Source organism: Cynocephalus volans, chromosome 10 (genome assembly GCF_027409185.1).
Source record: "Cynocephalus volans isolate mCynVol1 chromosome 10, mCynVol1.pri, whole genome shotgun sequence".
In the NCBI taxonomy this organism is placed as follows: Eukaryota; Metazoa; Chordata; class Mammalia; order Dermoptera; family Cynocephalidae; genus Cynocephalus; species Cynocephalus volans.
The window spans coordinates 57,322,194-57,343,781 of NC_084469.1; the positions used below are offsets into that span (position 1 = coordinate 57,322,194).

General features: G+C 51.8%; 1 protein-coding gene across 1 annotated transcript in view; it reads right to left on the reverse strand.

Annotated features, from left to right (window-relative positions):
* Positions 1-19,523, reverse strand: part of FCGBP (Fc gamma binding protein) — a 34,162-nt gene extending 14,639 nt beyond the window's left edge. Inside the window, exons 1-9 of the mRNA XM_063112589.1 lie at positions 19,469-19,523; positions 14,916-15,271; positions 11,193-11,763; positions 10,062-10,666; positions 7,161-7,728; positions 5,568-6,160; positions 2,738-3,335; positions 2,423-2,622; positions 1,077-1,218 (exon numbers count right to left, since the gene is read on the reverse strand). Of these exons, the coding sequence (XP_062968659.1) occupies positions 1,077-1,218; positions 2,423-2,622; positions 2,738-3,335; positions 5,568-6,160; positions 7,161-7,728; positions 10,062-10,666; positions 11,193-11,763; positions 14,916-15,271; positions 19,469-19,523 (3,688 nt within the window). The remainder of the gene's footprint in view (positions 1-1,076; positions 1,219-2,422; positions 2,623-2,737; positions 3,336-5,567; positions 6,161-7,160; positions 7,729-10,061; positions 10,667-11,192; positions 11,764-14,915; positions 15,272-19,468) is intronic.
* Positions 19,524-21,588: the final 2,065 nt, after the last annotated feature.

The window sequence follows — 21,588 nt, forward strand, 5'->3', positions numbered from 1 at the left end:
CTCCACAGAGATCTGAGTCAGCCTTGGGGTTGGGGCCCCTTTCCCAATTTCTCCCTCCTCTGCTTTAGCCCTAGAGGTAGGGACTACTCCCTATATCCATTATGCTTGTATTCTCTTTACCCTTTAGTATTTAATCACCTATTACAAGTAAATAATTCCTCACATTAAACATTCCCTATTTGAATGACTGTGAGGTTTCTGTTTCCTGACTGGACCCTGATTTATGTGCCCCCTTCCCTGGCATTCCCTATTATCCTGCTCATCAGCTCTGAGGGTCTCAGCCACTGCCCTGAGTGCTGATGGTCCCATTCTCTTATCTTTGGGGGGCTCTCTGCCCTTCGCCCTAAGAAACCAGTCCTGCAGGCGGCTTTGTGTCCCAGATTTAGTCTGGGCAGGTCCTATGTCTGAGACCATATCCCTAGAAATTCCAATCCTCCACTTGACATGGGCCCCCATATCCAAGATCCCCTTGGTGGGGTCTCTGCCCTTGGCCCCGGGAGTCTCTACCTGAGACCTCAGAACTCTGCTTTCTGTCCCTGCCCCCAGGGATCCCCGTCTCCCCTGCCTTTGGGTGCTGGTGTCTGAAGACCCAAGCCTGATTCTACATACCAGTGGTCAGCAAACTATGGCACTCCAAGCTCCCTATTTTTGTATTATAGTTTTATTGAAGCCACACCTCTTCAATTACATAGTCTATGGCTGCTTTCATGACACAAAGGCAGAGTTGAATAGTTGTGACCAAGACCACGTGGCCTGTAAGCTTAAATATGTACCATCTAGTTCTTTAGAGAAAAGGTTTGCCTGTCCCTACCTTACACCGAGGCTCTCTGACATCTACCCTGGGAAACCTAGCCTTGAGGGTCCCCTCAGCCCAGATACTCCCCAAGAGTCCCAGCCTCCCAGACTGGATGGTCTCTTCCTGGCCCTAAGAAGCCCAGCCCAGGTGCCCCCAGGTCTGAGACCTCAATCCTTAGTCCTCTGCACCTCCCACTGTGAACATCCTGGTCACACCACCCTCAGCTCCAGAATCCCCACCTCTGTCCCCAGTTGCATCAGCCGCAGCCCCAGCCCAGCACCTTTGGTAACACAGCTCAGGACACCTCCTGAAGGCTGGCACACCTGCCCTGGCTTGCAGCTGTGATCCTGGCACACCATGCCTTGACCCGCATGGCACACGCACTGCTGCTGGCAGCTGTCAGTGAGTACTGTCTGCTCCAGCTGTGGAGACAGAGGACATGGCCATCAGGTACCCCACAGTGGGAGCTGACTCCAGCCTCTCTGGTGTTCCAGGCACAGAGGGGTCCCATGGATATGAAAAGAGCATCTCTCAGCAGGGTGGCCCATGCTATGAAACTGATGCACAATGTGGCCTTGGGACACAACTCATTCATTTATTCATTCACTTTCATTCATTTACTCATTCATTCATTCCAAAATATCCACTCAATGTCTACTGTCTAGGAGAAATGGTGTGACATTGGAATTAAGAGCATATTGCCTAGGTTTGAACCCTGTTTCTGCTATTGCCAAACTGTATAACTCTGGGCAACTTACTTAACCTCTTTATGCCTCAGTTTCCTCATCTGTAAATTGAAGATAATAATATCACCTACACATGAAAGTATAATTTAGTTAATAATACATGTAAACTACAGATGAAATGAAAAGGGACTTCCTTTAAATAATCCAACTTGGAGGCAAAGGAGGGTAGAAATAAAACAAGACTGGTAAAATGCTAATTACTTTTTAAGCAAAGTGATGGGTGGGTAGGTATATGGAAATTCATTCCACTATTGTCTGAACTTTCATGCATTTGAAAATTTTCATAATAAAAAGTTTATGTGCATGTAATACATATAAATAAAATATATACGCATAGCATTCAAAACAGTAATGGGCATGTAGTAAGCACCATCTATGTATTTGCTGTTATTACTATTATTATTTGTGTGAGAACAACATAGAGGGCCCTGCCCTCAAAGAGCTCACAGTCCAGTGAGGGAGACAGACTTTAGACGAACACACACTCAAGTGAGGAGAGGGTGCTGGAGACTAACCATGAGAGAGTGGAAGAGGGAAGAAGCAGGAGGAGTTAGCAGCTGGTATAACAGAGACAAAATTTCATGTTTGTGGTCAGGAAGGCCACCTTTGCCAGACCAGGGATACAAAGCCAAAACCTGACCTGGGGAGCCAGGGGAGGGTTTAAAGTTTCAGGGCCTATGGTCATATTTAGAAAGGTTTTTCCCAATGCCATGTAAACGGGTGGACCAGAGGGAGCAAAAGTGGGGACTCGGAGGAACCCAGGTGGGAGAGGACAAGCTGGACCAAGGTGGGACCATTGGGAGAGAAGAAGGGCTGATGGGCAGTGGGAGGGGGCTCCAGGACGAGGCCCCATGTTCTCTCCCTGATGGCTGGTTCCTACCTCATAGTAGACGCCGTTGTGGTAGCAGCCACATTGCTGGATGGGCACGCAGGCTTGGCCATCATAAAGGAAGCCGTGGTCACACTGACAGCCTTCAGCACACCCATCTGGGCACTGTGGGGAGGCACTGAGAGCTGAACAGCCCAGGGAACAGGTGTCCGCACAGACCTCATAGTGGCTGTTGGGGGGGCACTCCATCGCTGCAAGGGGGGTTACCGATCAGAGCCACAGGGAGGGAGGGGCTTCAGGGCCCTGGGTCTACCCTTCTGTGCATCAACCTCCCCACTCCCTGCCTCAGTCTCCCCTCTCACTCACGACAGAAAGATTCACTCCGCCAGGTCTCCACGTGGCCTCCAGAGGCTTGGCAAGCACTCACGTAGGCATGAATGTTGGTACAGAGAATGCTGAGGTTCCCACCACCCAGGCAGAGATCAAAGACACAGTCTTGCAAGGGACCCTGGGGGTTGACCAGCTTGTGGCAGGAGGCCAGTGGCCCTGTGGGGCTGGTGAGGAGCCCGCAGAACTGCTCCTTCTGATACTTCTCCTCCAGCTCAGCACTACATTCGGGGGTGCTGGGAGTGCAGCCCTTGCTCCCGTGCTCGCAGGTGGGCGGCGGCAGGCAGGGAGAACCGGGCACTGTCTCCTCCCACGAATTGCCAAACTCGTTGGGATTGTCTGCCTGCGAGCCATTGGGCTTCCGGAAGTCATCCTTGGGGTCACCATTGTAGTCCCCACACAGGCCACACATTTGCTGGTAGTAGTTGCCTGGGATGGTGACCTGCACATAGTACTGGAGGTCATAGGCCACACGCAGGCCAAAGTTGGTCTCGATCACAATGTCTGAACCATGCTGGGAGGCACGGATCTGGCCTTCGGCCAGCACCACCGGCAGCTTCAGGTCCACACCGTTGACCTGGGAGGTGGGAGATGCCATGCTTCAGAAGGTACACTTGCAGGGGGTCAGACCCTACTTCAAATCCCTGCCTGACACTGAAGATCTGTGTGACCTCACCTCTCTGGCCTGTTTCCATGTTTGTAAAATAGGTATAATAACAGGGTCTTGTAGTAGATTGAACAGTGGTCCCCAAAAGATATGGCTTTGCAGATGTAATTAGGGTAATGATCTCAAGATGAGATCATCTGGATGAGGGTGGGTCCTAAATCCAATGACAAGTGTCGTTATAAGAGCCAGAAGAGAAGACACAGAGAAACACAGAGGACAAAGCCATGTGAAGATGAAGGCAGGGGCTGGAGTGTGGCCACTAGCCAAGGAGCACCTGGAGTCACCAGAAGCTGGAGGAGGCAAAGAAGGATCCTCCCCTAGAGCCTTTGGAAGGGGTGCAGCCCTGCACACACCTTGATTTTGGACTTCGGGCCTCCAGAACGGTGAGTAAATAAATTTCTGTTGCTTTAAGCCACGAAGCTTATGTTACAGTAGCCACAGGAAACTAATTCAGGCCTCAAGGGAGTGACAATCTTACCAGCCATCCTTTATTACCACTCGATGTGGTCATCAATAATGCAGTGGTTGACCCTGGAGCCACGTGCCTGGCTTACCCTCTTTGTGACCCTGGGCAGATGATTTACCTCTTTGTGTTTCTGTTTCCTCATCTATTAAGAGGGAATAAGGTGCCTACCCCATAGGGCTGTTGTCAGGATCAGGTAAATTAATATCTGTAAAGTGCTGAGAAAAGTAGCTGGCACAGATTTTGTGCTCTGGGAGCATTCACTGGTATTAGCAGCTATGAACGAAAGTTTTCATTTTGAAGAGTAAATGGGCACTAAGGTTTTTTGCTTTAAGCATTGGTGGGTGGAAAGTCAGGCTACATTCCTGGGGAAATAAACTTCAAGCCCATGAGGACCCGTGGTTTCAGTTGAAGGCTACTGGACACAAACAAAGCCTTGTAAATCCACCTGATTAACACACTTGCTCGTCCATTCTTATCACAAAGTGCACACTGGATTCTTTTGGAGGTGTGAGGAACCAGGCAAGAAGGCAAGAGAAAGACATGTTCCTGGCTGAGTCTCCTAAAAACATAGTCAACTGCCATACTTCCCAAGCAGGGCCAGGTAATAGTTAAGGGCAAGTGACTTAACATGTGTGCCTCAGTTTCCTCATCTGTAAAGTGGAGGGATATATTAGTTTTCATCTCACAGGGAAGCCAGGAAATTCAGTGAGATGCGAATAACAAGAACACCAACAACTCATGCATATTTAGAGCAAACTATAAGTAAGATGCTATTCTAGGAGCTTGGGATCCATTAGGGAATATATGAAATCATGTCATGCATGCCCAGTGCATAGTGAGCACCTGGTCAGGTCTGCTGCTTATCAGTATTCTCTTCAGTACTGCTACTAGAACAATGGCTGCGTGCCTGCATTGTAGTGGGACCTCTGGGGAAATCCCTCCAGTGTAACTGAAATCCCATTCTCCATATGAGACCAAGTCCTTCTAGGTCAGGAAACCCAGAATGGCACAGGGTCCAGTGGGTGGTATGCTGGCACATGATTCTAGGTTTAAGTTCTGCCTTTACTGGAGGACTTTGGGCCAGTGATGAGACCTCCCCTCTAAAAAATAAAGCAAATCATAGTGCCTCCAGCTACTGTTGCTAGGATAAAATGACACCATGGACATGCAGTGCTTAGCAGCCAACAAGGCCTGGGGTCAGCTGTGTTAAAACTGTAGCTGCTATTATGGTTATTGCTGTTAAGAGGGTGACAGGGTCACCCACAGATTGTCCTCTATCCCTGAATCTTTCCCACCCCTGAACTTTCCCAACCTCTGATTGCATCATGTCTTGCCAAGGGTTGGGATGCCAGGGAGGTGACTGGGGTAGACACTGGGGGTGGTATGGAGGGAAGATAGGGTGGGAGGGAGAAGGGGGTGGGAGAGATGTTCAGAGGGGATAGTCGATGGACAGAGGGGCAGAGAGGGGGGAGACTGAGCCACATGGGAGCAGGTCTGAAGTCCCCAAGGCTCTCACTCTGGGTTCTGACCAGCATCTCCTCTTCTCAGGGACCCAATGCTTCCCAGAGCACCCTGGGCTCTGTGCCCCTGATCCTGGGCTGAGAGCTGCCTTGCTCCACCCACAGGTGGCCTTCCATCCCAGGGTTCCTCCCTCCACGCCCCACCTCTGCTCTCACCGTGACCTTCTTCTGCCCCTGCTCCAGCCGCAGGGTGAAGTTAGCCACCTGGACCGTGATGTCTCTGGTCACACTGACTTTCCCATTGCCCCAGGCCACATTCTCCTGCAGAACGGCAAACTGGTGCAGGCCGGGTCGGGTCCCGCAGGTTCGAGCCAGTGTGTACACACAGGTGCCCATGAAGTCGAAGCGGCGGCCATCGAAGGTAGTGTAATGGGGGTCTCCTGATGCTTGGCAGGTGGCAGAGCCCACAGCCACACAGCCCAGGATGCCTCTGGATGGCTGGCAGTCCTCATGTGGGCCGCAGGTGAAGGGTTCACAGGACACCAGGCCGCCCTCCTGGCATTGGCAAAGGGAAGTGCAATTGGACCCAGGATGGAAGGTCTGGCCTGGCAGGTGGTAGGTGCCCTCATGTATGCAGCCACAGGAAGCCAGAGGCACGCAGGATTCGCCACTGAGCACAAAGCCCTCGTCGCACACACAGCCCTCATGGCATTCTGAGCCACATCCCCCAGGCACTGGGAGGTCTCCACAGGACAGCGGGCAGCCGTGGGAACACACCTCGTAGTGGCTGTGGGGTGGGCAGCTCAGTGCTGCAGGGAAAGGAGTGTCAGGATCAGGAACTCCTGCTTCCAGGGCGACACAGTTGACCCCCAACACATACACATGTGCGTGCACACACATGCACACACACTCATACATGAGCAGTCCAGCTGCAAGGAGCCCCTATGCTCAGTGGGGCCTGAGGAAGACAACATATCACAGTTAATCTGATCCTGATAATTTAGATTCTATTCCAATTTCACCATGGTCCAGGGTTATCTGAAATGTCTTTAATGACCTTATTCAAGTTGGTTACAGGCTGTTGATATGTGGCACCTATTTTAAACATGCATATGCGTGTCTGTGTGTATAATCTATGCAGTGTATTGTGAATGCAGTACTTTTAGCTTCTTCCTTCTGTAGTAGTAACATATTTAGCCAGCATTGTAAAGAGAAAACAAAACAAAACAAAACAAAAACCTTCCTGCTCCCCTCCCCAAACTCCAGTCACTTCAGTCTATAAACTAAATAAAAAGACTTAAACTAAAGCAAATCAAGCCTCTATTTGTGCTGTCTATTACATTAGCCTCCAGCCACTTGTGGCCATTTAAACGTAAGTTAATTAAAATTAAATAAAATTGAAGATATAATTCCTCGGTTACACTAGCCCCATTTCAAGTGCTCAACAGCCACATGTGACTAGCGGCAATCATATTAGATCGTTCAGATATGGAACATTTCCATCATCACCAAAGTTCTATTGGACAGGACTATCCTAGATCAGGAAAATCAGGGGGACAGAGGGACAAGATAAACAACTCCACGAAGAAGCAACTAGCCAAATCCAGAAAGTGGGAAATTCTTTGGGACAAATGACCTGTTTTTTTTTTTTTCTTTCAATAAATAAATGGAGGGAGAGATAGAGAAATAGACACGTGATAAAGCAAGTAGAGTGAAATATTAGATTGTAGAGTTTAGGTGGCGAGTATATGGGTATTTACTGTAAAATTCTCTCAACTTTTCTGTGTATTTGAAAATCTTTATACTCACGGCAAAGTTTCTCACTCCTCCAAGGGTGTACGGTGGCCCCAGCAGCCTGGCATGCAGCAGCATATGTGGCCAACGCATCACACAGTGGCGTGGACTGGCCTGGCAGCAGGCAAAGGTCATAGACACAGTCACGCACAGCACCCTCAGCATCCACCATGACATGACACTCCCGGAAGGGCCCCTCAGGGTCAGCAAGGATCCCACATTCCTTCTTGCTCTGCAGCTCCTGGGCCACCAGGGAATCCAGCTTGGGACAGTCACCTGGTTCAGCCGCTCCGCAGCCAGACCTTGTCTCCTCCTGCCAGCTGTTCCCAAAGGCCAGTGCATTGGCAGCTTGGCCCCCACCCCGCAGAGCCAGGTCATCACCTGGGTCCCCATTGAAGTTCCCACAGAGCCCACACAGGGCCCCAGAGTAGCTGCTGGGCACCTTGGCAGTCACTAGGGCATTCCAGTTGTAGGTGACCGTCAGGCCAAAGTCCGTGCGCACGACAGCATCATTGCCCTGGCGGAACACCTGAACCTGCCCATCTGCTGCATGGAAGGGCAGGTACTGAAGGACACTGTCCACCTGGATAGAGATGTGGGAGAACCAAGTGGTCAGGGTATTCATTATTCTGTGGCCCACCCCTCGCTCACTTGGCTCCAGCTACCTTGATCCCTTGCTATTCTGTGAATGCATTACACTCAGTCCCACCTCAGGGCCTTTGCACTGAATGTTCCTTCTGCCTGGTGCACCATTCACCACTCTTCATCCTTCAAGTATCAGCTTAAATCCAAATCCCTAACCCATGGCCTTCAAAGCCTACATGATCTGTCTCCCCATTACCTCCCTGACCTCATCTCCTCTCACTCTCCCCCTCACACGTTCTGCTCCAGCCACACTGGCTTCCATGATAGTTCCCTAGCTCTTTGAGTTTATTCTAGCCTACATTACCTACCATGGTACCTTTGTACTTGCTATGCCCTCTTTCTGGAGTACCACCCATTACTCTTTACCTGGCCACTTCCACTTCATCTTTTAGGTGTCAGATTTGATCCAAACTCTTCATAATGGCCTAAAAGGCCCTGGACAATCTGAGACCCACTACTCACCCATTTAGACTCCTGGTACCGCCCCAACCACCACCCCTGCAACTCCAGCCATGCAGGCATCTTGAACTCACCAAGCTCAGCCCAGCCTTAGGGCCTTTGCACTTGCTGTCCCCCCTGCTTGCAACATTCCCACCCTCTTCCACATCCCTATTCTTTGCCCGGCTGCCTACTCCTTGTCCTTCATATCTCACTTCAAAATCTAACTCCTCCACCCACCAGGCCCTGCCTGTCCCCACTTTTCTGACCTCATCTCTACCAACCACTCTATCCCATCTTCCCAACTTCATTCTTGCAAGTGCATCCTCATTGTCCTCTATGCTGTTCTGAGCTCTTCTAGCTCAGTCCAGCCTCAGTCTTTGCACCTGCTGTTCTCACTGCCTAGTAACTGTTGCTCTTCACCTGATGGCCTCCTCCTCATCCTTTAGGTTTCAGCTTAAATAAAAAACCTGATAGTAGCCAGACCCTGCCTCATCTCCCACCTCACTCTCCCTTAGTCGCTGCAGTCCAGCCTCACTGGCCACTTTGCTGTTCCTCAACCCTGCAAACTTATTCCTGCCCCAGGATCTTTGCACTTGCTATTCTTTCTTCCTGGAATACCCTTCTGCCCACATCTCTCCCTGCCTCTCTCTTCCATCTCTCTCTTCAGGAGAGTCAATAGAGTATAATGGTTAAGAATACTGACTCTGGAGCCAGACACTCTGGCTTCAAATCCTTGGTTTGCCATTCACTAGCTGTGTGACCTTAAGTAGGTGACTTAACCTCTCTGTGCCTCAATTTCCTCACTTAAGATGAGCTACTTCACAGGGTTATTGTGGAGACTGAATGAGTTAACATATGTCAAGCATTTAACACATTTAAGTAACGTAATATATGCTAGTTATTATTATTCAAGCCTAATCTTAAATGTCATCTCAGAGAAGTAGGAATATAAATATTAATAATTATGCCTTCTGTTTATCTAGAGGTTTCTCTATGCTAAACACTGGGCTTTATGGGCGTTATTTCCTTTACTCCAAGGTTGCTGTGAGGATTATAAGTTACGGTATGTGAAGGATTTAACGCAGTGCCTGGCATATTGAAAGTTCTCTTGATCTTTCCCATTTCCCATGATCTGACCCATTCCCCCCCCTAGGGCATGGGCCACTGCCCCAAATGCTCAATAATAATTATTAGCTATTGTTGTGAATCTCCCAACAATCCCACTTCTCCATTTTTATCTTTTTTTGTTTTTAAGAGAAAATCAGTGGTTCTCAACATCCACTGTGTAGTAAACCCTCTGAGAATACTCTGCTCAGAAACCTGTGGCCATGTAGACTCATCTGTCAGGCCCCCCACCAGCACCCTGGCCTGAAAAGTTGGGTGAGTGCCTCCGTTATCCCCTGTCCCCCACCTCTAGTTCTGGCATTTCACATATCACCTGACATGTCATCTTGCTCTCTGAAAATCTATCCTCTTCCAGAAGATGCACAAATCTACAATTCCAAGGGTTCATAACAACAAAAATAATAACAGCCAACATTTACTGAACTTAAACACCCTTCTATTATTAACTCACCAACTCCCCACAACCACCCTGCGAAATGCCTCCCACCCACAACACACCCTCTTATCATTCCCGTTGACAGAGAACAGAACTGAGGCTGTGAGAGACAGTCACCCAGCCAAGGCGAGGCAGCGCCACCTGGCTTGGGGCCCCGGGCCTTAACCACTGGCCATAAGATCTTTTAACATCCCCCCGCCCTCCCAGCTCTCCTACTCTTTCGGGGGATCTCCTGCCCCTGCACCATGCCGTGGGCGCGCGTCGCTCACCAGCACTTGCCCGGGGTGCTCCCGGCGCACGGCCACGGTCACGCCGCGGGCCTCCACCCGCACGGCGCGCGTGTAGCTCACGGTCTGGCTGCCTCGATACTCGTTTTCCACCAGCACCCGGAAGGCCGGCAGCGAAGCGTTCTGGCTGCACAAGCCGACCAGCAGGTAGGTGCAGGTGCCCATGAAGTCGAAGCGCCGGCCATCGAAGCTCACGTAATGCGGATCTCCAGAGCCCTGGCAGCTCCCGAAGCCGTCGGGGTAGCAACCCAGGAGGCCGTTCTGGACGTCGCAGCGCTCGCCCTCCGGGCAGCCCTGCGTGTCGCGGCAGCTCACCTGCCGGGTGGCCTCGTCGCAGGAGCAGCGCCGCCGGCACAGGTCGTCGGCCCACACCTCCTGGCCGGGAGAGAGGGGGCGGCCCTGGAAGGTGCAGCCGCACGACGAGGCCGGCACGCAGGCGCCGCCGCTGGCCACGAAGCCCGGGAGGCACACGCAGCCCTCGACGCACGGGCGCCCGGAGCAGTTGGACGGCGCCGCCTCCGAGTTGCAGGTGGCCGGGCAGGCGGGGCCGCAGAGCTCGTAGCGGCTGTTGGCCGGACAAGCCAGGGCTGCGGGGAGACGGGGGCGGGCGGGTCAGGCCAGCGCAGCAGCGTCCTCGAGGGGCGCCCCGACTTCTCTCCCCAAACCCTGCGCCTCTGTGAGCTTGCCATCTCAATTAACGTCCCTTCCATCCTTCTAGGTGCTCGGGACCGAACGGCAGAGATGTAGTTAACCAGCACCGGCCCCATTCACTGGACAACCAATCGGTGAGTAAATCCTGGGAGCTCCATATTCAAAATATATTTTGCCCCCATCCCACCCTGACCCCTCTGCCTGTGCCTCCCCGATGCTGGCCCTGACTATGCCTCCTCATTCGGGTTCTGACCACTCTGGACTGTCACTGACTAGTGACGAGTCTGCCCCAACTTTAGGCTCACTGTGGGCAAAGCCTGGCTGTCTTGGCCATTGCTGGGTCCCTGGCATTGCTCAGCACTAGGCTGGACCACAGTAAGTGCTCAGATATTTAGCAGATATCCGAGGAGGTCTCCTGCCCCTCATCATGTGGCCCTAGCCCCCACCCAGGGCATCACTCACGGCAGTTGGCTGGTGACCTCCAGTCCCCAACAGAGATGCCAAGCTCCACACAGGCCTGGGCATATGTGCTGAGAGCACGGCATAGACTGAGCCGTTCCCCGCTGGTCACACACAGGTCGTACACACACTCCTCCTGGAAGGGCTGGGGATCCAGGGTATCATGGCAGACAGTGAAGGGGCCATCAAGCCGGGTCAGCATGCCACAGAGACCATTGCCTTCATAGTGTTGGGCCTGGCCCGGGGTGCAGGAGGGACAGTTGCTCTGGCAACCATCCTCGCACAGGTAGTCCCCATCATCTAGCTTCCAGCTCTTGGCAAACTCCACAGCATCAGGAGCCGGCTCCAGGTCGGGGGTAAGGAAGTCATCAGTGGGGTCGCCATTATAATTACCACACAACCCGCACACCTGGTTGTGGAATTTTGTGGGTAGACTCAGTGTCACCTGGCAGTCCCAGTTGTAGGTGACCACCAGCCCGAAGTCCAGCTCCACCACAGCCTGGTTCCCGCTCTGATACACACGCAGGCGACCCTCGCCCAGAGAGGCGGGCAGGCATGAACGCTGGTTGTCAATCTGCAGAGGGGGTGAGGAGGGACTGGTCATACCCCTGTGCGGTCTGGCCTTTGGCCTCCCTCTCCACCGACTTGCTTCCCCTGCTCTAGCTGCACTAGGATTCCTTCCTTCTGTCACTGACACCATCCAAGACTCAGGATCTTTGCTCTTGCAGATCCTGTGGCCTGAAATGTCCTTGCCCCAGATGTGCACGTGGCTCACTCCCTTACCTCCTGTAAAATATTTGCTCAAGTGTCCAACAGCCACTAGTAAGAACATCCCTGACTGATTCCTCTCTACTCTCTGTTCTTTTTCCCTGCTTTATTTTTTTCCTATAGCTTCTAGCCTTCTAAAATATAATTTGCAAATTAATCATGTTTATCATCTAACTATCCTAGAATGTCAGCTCCACAAAGTCAGGGACTTTTGTCTGCTTTGATCAGTGTTTTATCTCCAGTGCCTAGAACAGTGTTTGGTAGACTAGCAGGTACTCAATAATGAATGACGTCACTGCTGCATTAAATAAATATCCACTGGGTACTCAGCACCTGGCCATGGATTGGGAGATCCTGGAGATACAGCAGTAACAAAGACAGCCCCAGGCCCTACTCTCATGGGGCTCTCAGCCCACTGGGAGAAACAGACTCATCAGCAGATAATGACAGCTGACTGGTCAGGGCCAGGATGGGGAAGGCACAGGCAGAGGGGTCAGGGATGGGATGGGGAGGCCCAGGCAGAGGGGTCAGGATGGGATGGGGAGGCACAGGCAGAGGAGTCAGGGATGGGATGGGGAGGCCCAGGCAGAGGGGTCGGGGGTGGGATGGGGAGGCACAGGCAGAGGGGTCGGGGATGGGATGGGGAGGCACAGGCAGAGGGGTCAGGGATGGGATGGGGAGGCCCAGGCAGAGGGGTCAGGGATGGGATGGGGAGGCACAGGCGGAGGGGTCAGGGATGGGATGGGGAGGCACAGGCAGAGGGGTCAGGGATGGGATGGGGGAGGCACAAGCAGAGGGGTCAGGGCCGGGATCGGGGAAGACAAGAGGCTTTGGGAGCCTAGAAAAAGGGCCAGACCCAAACTTGCCAGTCAGGGAAGGCTTCCCAGAGGAAGGAACCACTAAGATGAGCTTTAAAGGAGCAGTGAGAGACAGCCAGGAAAACAGGGAGGGGGAAGGATATTCCTGTGCAAATGTCCTGAGTGGAGAGAGAGCTTGGCCTGTCTATCAGGCTAGGTGTTATGGACTAAATGTTTGTGGCCCCCAAAATTCATGTGTTGAAATCCTAACTTCAATATGATGGTATTAGGAGGTGGAGCCTTTGGGAGGTAAGTAGGTCATGAGGATTAGCGCCCTCATGAATGGGATTGGTGCCCTTATAACAGAGGCCCCAGATACCTCTCTCACCCTCTTTCTACCATGTGAGGATACAATAAGTCGCAACCTGGAAGAGGAGTCTCATCCAAACCCAAGCGTGCTGGCACCATGGTCCCATACTTCCAGCCTCCACACTGTGAGAAATTCGTTGTCCAGGTTATGGTACTTTGTTACAGCAGCCTGAACTAAGACACCAGGAGACACACTAATCTAGTGCTAATCTAGTGTGTCTCACATTCTCTGAGATGTGCCAGAGCTGAGACCTGAGGGTGGAGAAGTCTCAGCCAAGAGGATGGGCTATGAAAAAAAAAGCAGCAGGCAGAGGGGACAGCATGGGCAACAGCCCAAAGGGAAGACAGAGCATTCACTCATTCAAGCATTCAGCAAAGCCTCTGTGAGTTCTGCAATGTGTCCAGCTCTGTGCTAGGCAGTGCTAGGGACACTGCAGAGACTGAGACAGCCCACAGCTCCACGTTCAAGGCTCTCAAGTCCAGGATGGCTGTTCAAATCTGCCTCTCCCCTAAAACAAGTAGGAATTAATTAATTGCAGTAACATGGAAAAAATGTCAAGAGCATTATGCTGAGCAAAAGAAACTTTACACAAAAGGCTTCTTATACTATATGATTCCGTTAATATGAAGTTCTTGAACAGGCGAAACTAATCTATGGTGGAAAAAAAAAAATCACAACTGTGATTGCCTCTAGGGATGGTTTGGGAATTGTTTGGCAAGGGGCATGAGGGAATTTTCCAAGCTGATGAAAATATTCTATATTTTAATGGGAGTTTTGATTACACATTTGTTAAAGCTCAGTAAACTACAGTTAAGATTTGTGAATTTTATTATATCTAAATTTTATCTCAAAAATAAGCAAAAAAGAAGTAAAAATATTGCATTCTAGTTAATAATATGCATGCTGAAGTCTTTTTGGTAAAGTGTACTGACGTCTGGAACTTACTCGGAAGTGCATAAAAAATAAGAGGGATTGTTGAATGCACAGAGGGATGTACAGATGGATAGATGTGCGATAAATCAAGAATAGCAAAATGTTTAGAATCTAGGTGATGGACATATGAGTGTTCATTGTACAGTGATTTAAACTTTTATGGATGTTTTAACATTTTCATAATAACATGATGGAAAAAAAGGAAATAATTGCTCTAGGGTGTCATTTGCATTGGCCAAGTAGGAGTAATGCACTTACCAGAGGCAGAACAGCCTAGAATTAAGAAGCCCACCTGTGTTCCCAGCACCACCTCTTATTGGCTGTAAACCCTTGGGAAGCCATTTGCCTCTCTCAACCTCAGTTTTCTCATCCGAACGTGTTCATGGTAATAATGCCTACACCCCTCAGAGCTGCTGTGAGCATTAAATGCGTTAAGACAAGGAAAGTGCTAAGAAACCGATCTGGCGCACAACAGGTGATCACTAAATTTAGTGATTTAGTCACTTAAATCCTTCATTGTCTAACAATGAAGATACTAGTTTCCTTTTTTATTTATTTTCTTTCTTTCATTTTTTTCTTTTTGCTATTATAAACCATTTGGCATAGGCTTTTTCCCCTAACCATCTCTCTGAGCATCCTTAAAATTTCTAGAAGTGGAATTGCTGGAGGAAAGGATTTTAAGGTTCCACTACTCATTTTCCGATCCCCCGTCCCCACCGCCCACCTCCATGGCCCACTCCTCTGCACCCTCCACACCATGGCAACGGGCTTGGGTCTGGGGTCTGACATCCGGGCTTTGCCTCCGCCTTCGGACTGGCGGCTCGTGCGTGTTCAACCCCGAAGCCTCTCGACACTCACCCGGGCGAAGCCAACTTCCCCGCGGGCCAGCGACACGGCGTGGCTGTAGGCGCGCACGGTGACTAAGCCCACGTAGGAGACCTGGCGGCTGCCCCGGTGCTCGTTCTTGGCCTCCACGCTGAAGGCGGGCAGGGTGTTGTCCTCACTGCACAGCTCGGCCATAGTGTACAAGCAGGTGCCCATCATGTCGTAGCGACGGCCGTCGAAGGTGGTGTAATGGGGGTCCCCCTGGGCCCTGCAGACGGCCGTAGGCTCCGCCACGCACTGGGCCTTCCCGCCCACCAGCTGGCAGCGCTGGGAGGCTGCACACTGCACGCCTTCGCAGGACGGCTCCGGCTCCGCCGGGGACAGCTGAGCTGCGGAGGGGAGCGGGCATGAAAACACAGAGTCAGAAGCTCCCCTGGGGCAGGACTCCGGGGACTCTCCCGCCGTGGGGGTTTGGACAGTCCGCTCACAACTGCCCATTTCAGAGGTGGGAAAACTAAGGTCTGGAGCCTCACGGAGAGAGAGCTGCTCAGGCCTCTGAAAACCCCAGGTCTTCTGATTCCCCAGTTTGACGCAGCTCAGCTCAGAACAATGGAATATAGTGAGAAGGAGAGAACAGGAACACTGAAATGTTCATTTGTGTTTTTCTCTCCCTCATTCCCCCTCTTCCCTTCCTCCCACCAAGGTCAAAAGGCTAAGGGATTTTTTTTTTTTTTTTTAGGACAGAAAATGGAAAAGACTGTTTAGCAGAATGGAAATGACGAGGTAGGAATACTGGCTTAACCGACTAGCTCTGTGACACTGGGCAAGTTATTTTAAATTCCTGGGGCCTCAATTTCCTCATCTGTAACATGGGGATGATAATACCGTCAGGGATTTGGGGAGGTGTTGTCAGGTTTAAATAAGCTAAAACAGAAGTTAGGTTTGGAACTGAACCAAGATGTTAAATTGAGTGTTACCTACTATAATTAATCAGCCACCCCTCCCCCATTCTACTATTCAAGCCCACAGTGGCCCCTTGAAATTAGGTGGTTTCCATGTCCTGGAGGGTGGGAGGAGGGGCATTTTTGTCAGGACGTGGAACCCTAGTGTCTAAGGTCCTAGCCTGGGGGAGACCACATAGGAAGAAACAGCCCTTCTTTTCTTCTTCCTGGTCTTCAAATGCTCTTGCTTGCTGACCCCTCATAATAATAGCTCAGCCTTACCTAGCCCTAATCTCTTGCCAAATACCGCTCTCAGTGCTTTGCAACTGTTAATTCATTCTACCCTCACTACAGTATTGTGAGGAAGGTTCAGTTTTTATCCCCATTTTACAGATGTGAAAACTGAAGCCCAGAGAAGTAAAGTCACACAAGCAGGGCTGGGATTTGAAACTGGGCACCCTGGCTCTAGCATCTGTGTCCTCAAATACCACATGCACAGCCTGGTGGCAGCTCCTCGATGGGCTAAACCTGAGGACACACACAGGGCCAGGTCTAAACAATAACTGTGTCAAAATATGTGAAGCACCTAGAAATTCCATTCCTGGTATACTGAAATATACTCCCCCCCACCCCAACATGGTAGTCATCATTAATATTGCACTTTTAGATCTCCTGAATATGAGGTATGGAGAGTGGCAGTTAGCAACTGGTGTAGCTGGTTGCTAAAATAAAAAAAAGTATTTCCAAACTGGTTGGTACGAAGCTGCTGACCTGGCCCCCTCAACCCCCAAAGATGCCTCCCTCTTGGCACCCTGGCTCTCCCCTGGGCCACTTCCCTGACCTCCCACAAACCAACAGACAGGGGCCCATGCCGGCACCGTGGGGTCTTCCAGGACCCTGCTGCAGTGCTCTCACTGGCACTTCTTCAAAGTGGTTGTGCCCTGGGTCAAGATGGTTGCTCAATATTTTGAATATTGTTCCTGAGAAGAGGGATGGGGCTGGGACGACTTAAGGAAAGATTTCAGGGAGGATGGAAGTAGGGGGTGGGCAGCCCAGCTGAGCCAGGAAGTCACAGAGGAGCAGGTAGGTGGGAAAGGTATCACCAGGTGGACAGGGCCAGGGGTCATTTCCCATTACTCACTATGGCCGCAGGAAGCTGTTGTCCCATAGCCCATAGCCTGGGCCAGCCCTAAGGTGAGCAGCCCGAAGGTGGTGGTGGCCCCAGCCATGTGGATACTGTCAGCAGTGTTGAGGTCCACTTCAGCATATGAGAACTCACTGCCTGGCACAGCCATCCAGGTCAGGTTGGCTCCCAGTGTACTCCCGTCCAGGGTCAGCCCATCAGTAGCCTTCGTCTCTGTCACCACTAGGACCACGTCCTCAGAGCCTGGCACACTCTTGACTACATAGGCAGAGCAATAGCTTGCCACATCTGGGATCAGGATCAGGTAGGGGTCATAAGTTATTCCATTTCTTGTGGCACCTGTGCCAAACAGCAGGACCTGGATGCCCACATCTGCAGACAGGTAGAGTGGCTGGGATGACCGGACATCAAACTCTACCACTTTACCCGTTTGAAGCGCTTGGGAGCTAGTGGTACCCCCGTGGTTGTAGGTCAGCTTTGTGGCCTGACTGGCCACAACATAGACCAGATCATAGCGTGTCTGGCAGGCCAGAGGGGGCACCACGTAGTGAGTGCCCCAGGCGGACGTGGGTAGCAGCTGCTCCACCACGTGGTCACAGTATGTGAGTTTCTGGACACAGCTGTGGCCAGAGAAGACAGCCACGGGGCCACTGGCTGTTACTTTTGATCCTGAGAGATCAGCTGTGCTCTGTACCTGGGCCACATTGTAGGGCTTCAGAGTCACGTTTAGGACATTGCCTGCTGGGTAGACCTTGTCCTGGAATGTCACTGCCCCCTTCAGCTCGATACTGACTGAGGCACCTGTTGCACCAGCCACCACAGCAAACTCCTTAACATAGTTGGATGAGATGCCGGGGGGTGTGAGCACAAAGTACTCTGTGCCCAGGACATGAGCAGGCCACAGCAGCGTCAGCCCCTGTGTGTGGGGCTTAGCATTTAATGCCTGCACAGAGATGGTGCTGCTAGAGCGGACCAGCACTGCATGCTGGGAGATTTTGCTGCCGGTCATCTCAGCCTTGTCACTGATGTTGACCATGACTGACTCCCCAGGCTTGACTGTGACCTCCTGCGAGGTGTTATCTGCGTAGCTGAAGATGGAGACGGAGGTGGGGCTTTCTGACAGACTGGAGATAAGGAGGTGGAGGAAGGCCGTGCCATACCCGTGATCATAGTTCTGCAGGAAGGCCATGAGGAATTCCTTCCCGCCAGTGTTCCCAGGGTCCACTGAGGTCTCCTGGGTCAACCCTGGGGTGAGAAAGCACAACTGTGGGTCCACTTATCCAGTCCTCCCTTATCAGAGAATCAACCCCTTGTCTTGTGCCCAGAACTATGCTGAACTACGAACATGAGGTTTTTTCCCTCTTCTCCCTCCTTTTTTCTTATTCATGACACTTTCACCTGCAAGCCTTTCTGGCTTTTGTTCTCCAGAAGCCTGAACACTTTGAACAGGGCTCTCAAACCCAGTACTGATGGGGCCAGGCGAGTCATGTAAGTGCACGAAATAGTCGGGATGCTGGGTGGTGACTGTGGAAACTGGAGCACTCATGTACCATTTAAAGTAAGTTGCTGTCACTAGTTTCAGTTGTTATTATGAAGCGTGTGTGTGTGTGTGTGTGTGTGTGTGTGTGTGTGTGTGTGTTTTAACGCTAGATCTTCCAAATTTTCAAGAGAAGCTGGCTGTCTGAATTTTCATGTGAGATCTCCAACCCAAAATTGTTTTAAGCACTGTGGGGCCCAAGCTGGCTGGGCTTGGCTGCCAGAGTGTGATTTCTGTCTTCATAGGACTTGGGGGTTGTGTGAAGGAGGTAAGAAGAGGATTATGGGAGTGTGGACAAAATGTCTCCTAGAAACAGAGGGGAGCGGGGGCTTCTCAACACACCCTACTAGGAAGAGATTCCTAGGGCCAAGAAGAGAGAGAGGTATGAGTCTTGATGAGAGTGTGGGGGTTATGAAATGCTACCTGCCAAGTAAAGGGAGCCTTGAAGGATGTCCCAGTGTCCCACGGGGCCAGGAGATCAGGAGCAATGAATATTTCAAAAGTAATCTAGCTGGATGTTGACTGGTGACTAGAGAGCCCTGGTGTCCCATCTTTCCCCCAGTACTTTGGCTTTCCCTAAGACTCTAGTCCCGGACATTAACCTGGGAGAACTGGGGACAAAGCCCTCTAAGAATGACTCTAGCAAAATGTTCCATCACCTCAGCAGAAAGAGGCTCAGAGTCAAAACCTTAGTTGAGTTGCAGAAAAACCTAGAAAGGGGTAGTTCTTGCACACTTGAATGTAGGGACTAAGATTTTTATCTGCTTCCCTCTAGAAGAAAAAGAGAGTGGATGAACTTCACATTGCTCTGCAGAACCTAAGGGCCTCTCTCCCATCTCAGTCAGCATGGGGTGACATTGGGACATGGGTTTGTGGATGGGGCACAAATGGAAAGTGTTGACCCAGGCAGGCAGAGTTCCCCAGACTAGAACGAGGACGTGGATGGGGTCTTGGTCTGACTTACCCCACAGGAGGGCTGCTCCGGCCCAGAGTTTCCACCAGCTCCACAGGGAACCCATGCCTGTAATAGGGAAAGAGGGGGTGTCACAGGAAGCTGGTCAGCTACTCCTACTGGAGACTGTTCCAGAGAGGACAGAAGGAACCAGTCTCAGGACAAGGGCCACCCGGGCATCAGGAAGGCTGAGATGGGGAGGGAAGTCAGGCAGATGGGGCAAGGTAGGCTGGATCCAAGGGCCAGTGTATTCGTACAGGGGAGGCTGGCTGGCTGGAGGGTCTGGGGGGAAGGTGGGAAGGGCAGGAGCCAAGGATGGGGTGAGGCGTTGGATGTCCAGTGGGTCTGAGGGTAGGATGAGGAGGCCTGGAGCCAGGGGCAAGAGTAGGAAACCTGCTCTTCCACTTCCAAAGGGGACTCCAGCCCTTCTCACCTGCAGGTCCCTGGAGCTACAGGGTCAGTCAGTGGGCTGGATTATATAGTGGAATTTCTTGATCGTTTTGGCCACACCTTGGGCCATCTGCCAGGCAGATGGTGCTAACTTCCTGCAGGAGGCTGTCGATCTCAGGGCCAGATGGCATGGGGAGCCCTGAAGGCCTGGTAAGGGTGGAGGGTGAATCTGACACCTGGGTCCTGAGGAGGGTGTGGGGACAGCTGGTGGTTGTGGCCTGGGTGCCTACAGGAAAATTCAGTTCTAGAAGGGTGGTGCCTCTGAGGGAGACAGCTGGGGATTAGGGTGCTGAGAGCCTGGATCCCTTGGTGAGGGATGGGGTGAGGTGGGGATAGTGGAGGGGGGGGGCGGGAGGTGGCATTTGGTCACGTTTGCTGGCTCGCTGCTCAGATTCCTTCCTTTAGCTCCTGCCAGGAACAACAGCAAAGGACCCATATCCGGGTCCTGGCTCCTCTCCAGTCCCCACAGGCCGACCCCTGGTCCCCAGTCATGTGTATCCTGTTTCTAGGCACCACCGGGAGGCAGGCGTCTGGGGATGGGCAGGAGTCTGAGGCTCTGACTCAGGCCCGTGGAGTAGGACACAGTACCTCCACCCACAGTCCCACAGGGCTTCCTGGGTTCCTCATCTACGACATGGGAACATGGAAACTAGCCTCAGTGGGCTTACTGATGTCCCAGAGGGTGCTCTGTAAACTTTCAAGGCCTGCAGATGGGAGGCAGGCTTTTCTGGTGTGGTCCCAGTCTGGGGAGCAGGGTGAGAACTGGAGGCTGGGGCTGTCTATGAGGAAGGGCAGAAGCCCTCCTTGCCTGTTTCATGCAAACACCCAGGTTCCACTTTCTGGAAAATTATTTGGTTTGGGATTTGTCTCCCCCTACTCCACTCCCTCAGGAAGGACTGGCTGAGCAGGGTTTGGGTTGCTCTGTGCCTCCCTGTCACCCTAGGGGGTCTAGGTCTCATATGAGGAGCAGCAGAATAGCCGAGACAGGGTGTGGGCTTTCTGAGATGGAGCTAGCGCCACCCGAGGGGATGCCCTGCTCCTTTCCTCCTCACCTGGGGACTCATTGTTTTCTGAGGAGTCTCCCCTGGAAACAGCAGCTGCAAAGCCTGGTGTCTTCTCGGACAACACCCCAGCACCTGCCGCCACTAGGACTCCTCTCTTATCACCGTGGAGGATAGGTGGCAGGGTGGGTGGGGGCTTTTCTCTCTCTGTGGTTCTGACAACCTCCAACACCCACCCAGGGCAGGTTTCTAGAGGGAAATATAAAGACTCAGATTTGACTGGAACCTGAAAGTCAACCAGGAAAATGAAGCAAATAAACAAAAAACTGGACAAAAGCCGGAAATAACAAGAAACAAGCAGGAGTTGGGAGGACCAATTGGGGAGTGGGAGCTTAAAGGCGGGGGATACTTTGGTCCCTTAGGGGTCTGAGGGTTGGTAGAGGGGCTACTGGGTCCCTGAGGAACATAAGAACTGAGAGGAGGGGACACCAGGATTCCTGAAGAGGAAACAGCAATTGCAAACCAAGATGTCAACATCCCGTATGTGCAGCGCACCTCTTGCAGCCGGAGACACCCAGAGAAATGAGGGGTGAGGGGCAAAGAATTAGGGTGAGCTTCAGGGATGATTCTGACCCTCAATCCCCTCTAAGCCTTGAGGTTTCCCCCTGGTTGACCCCAGAG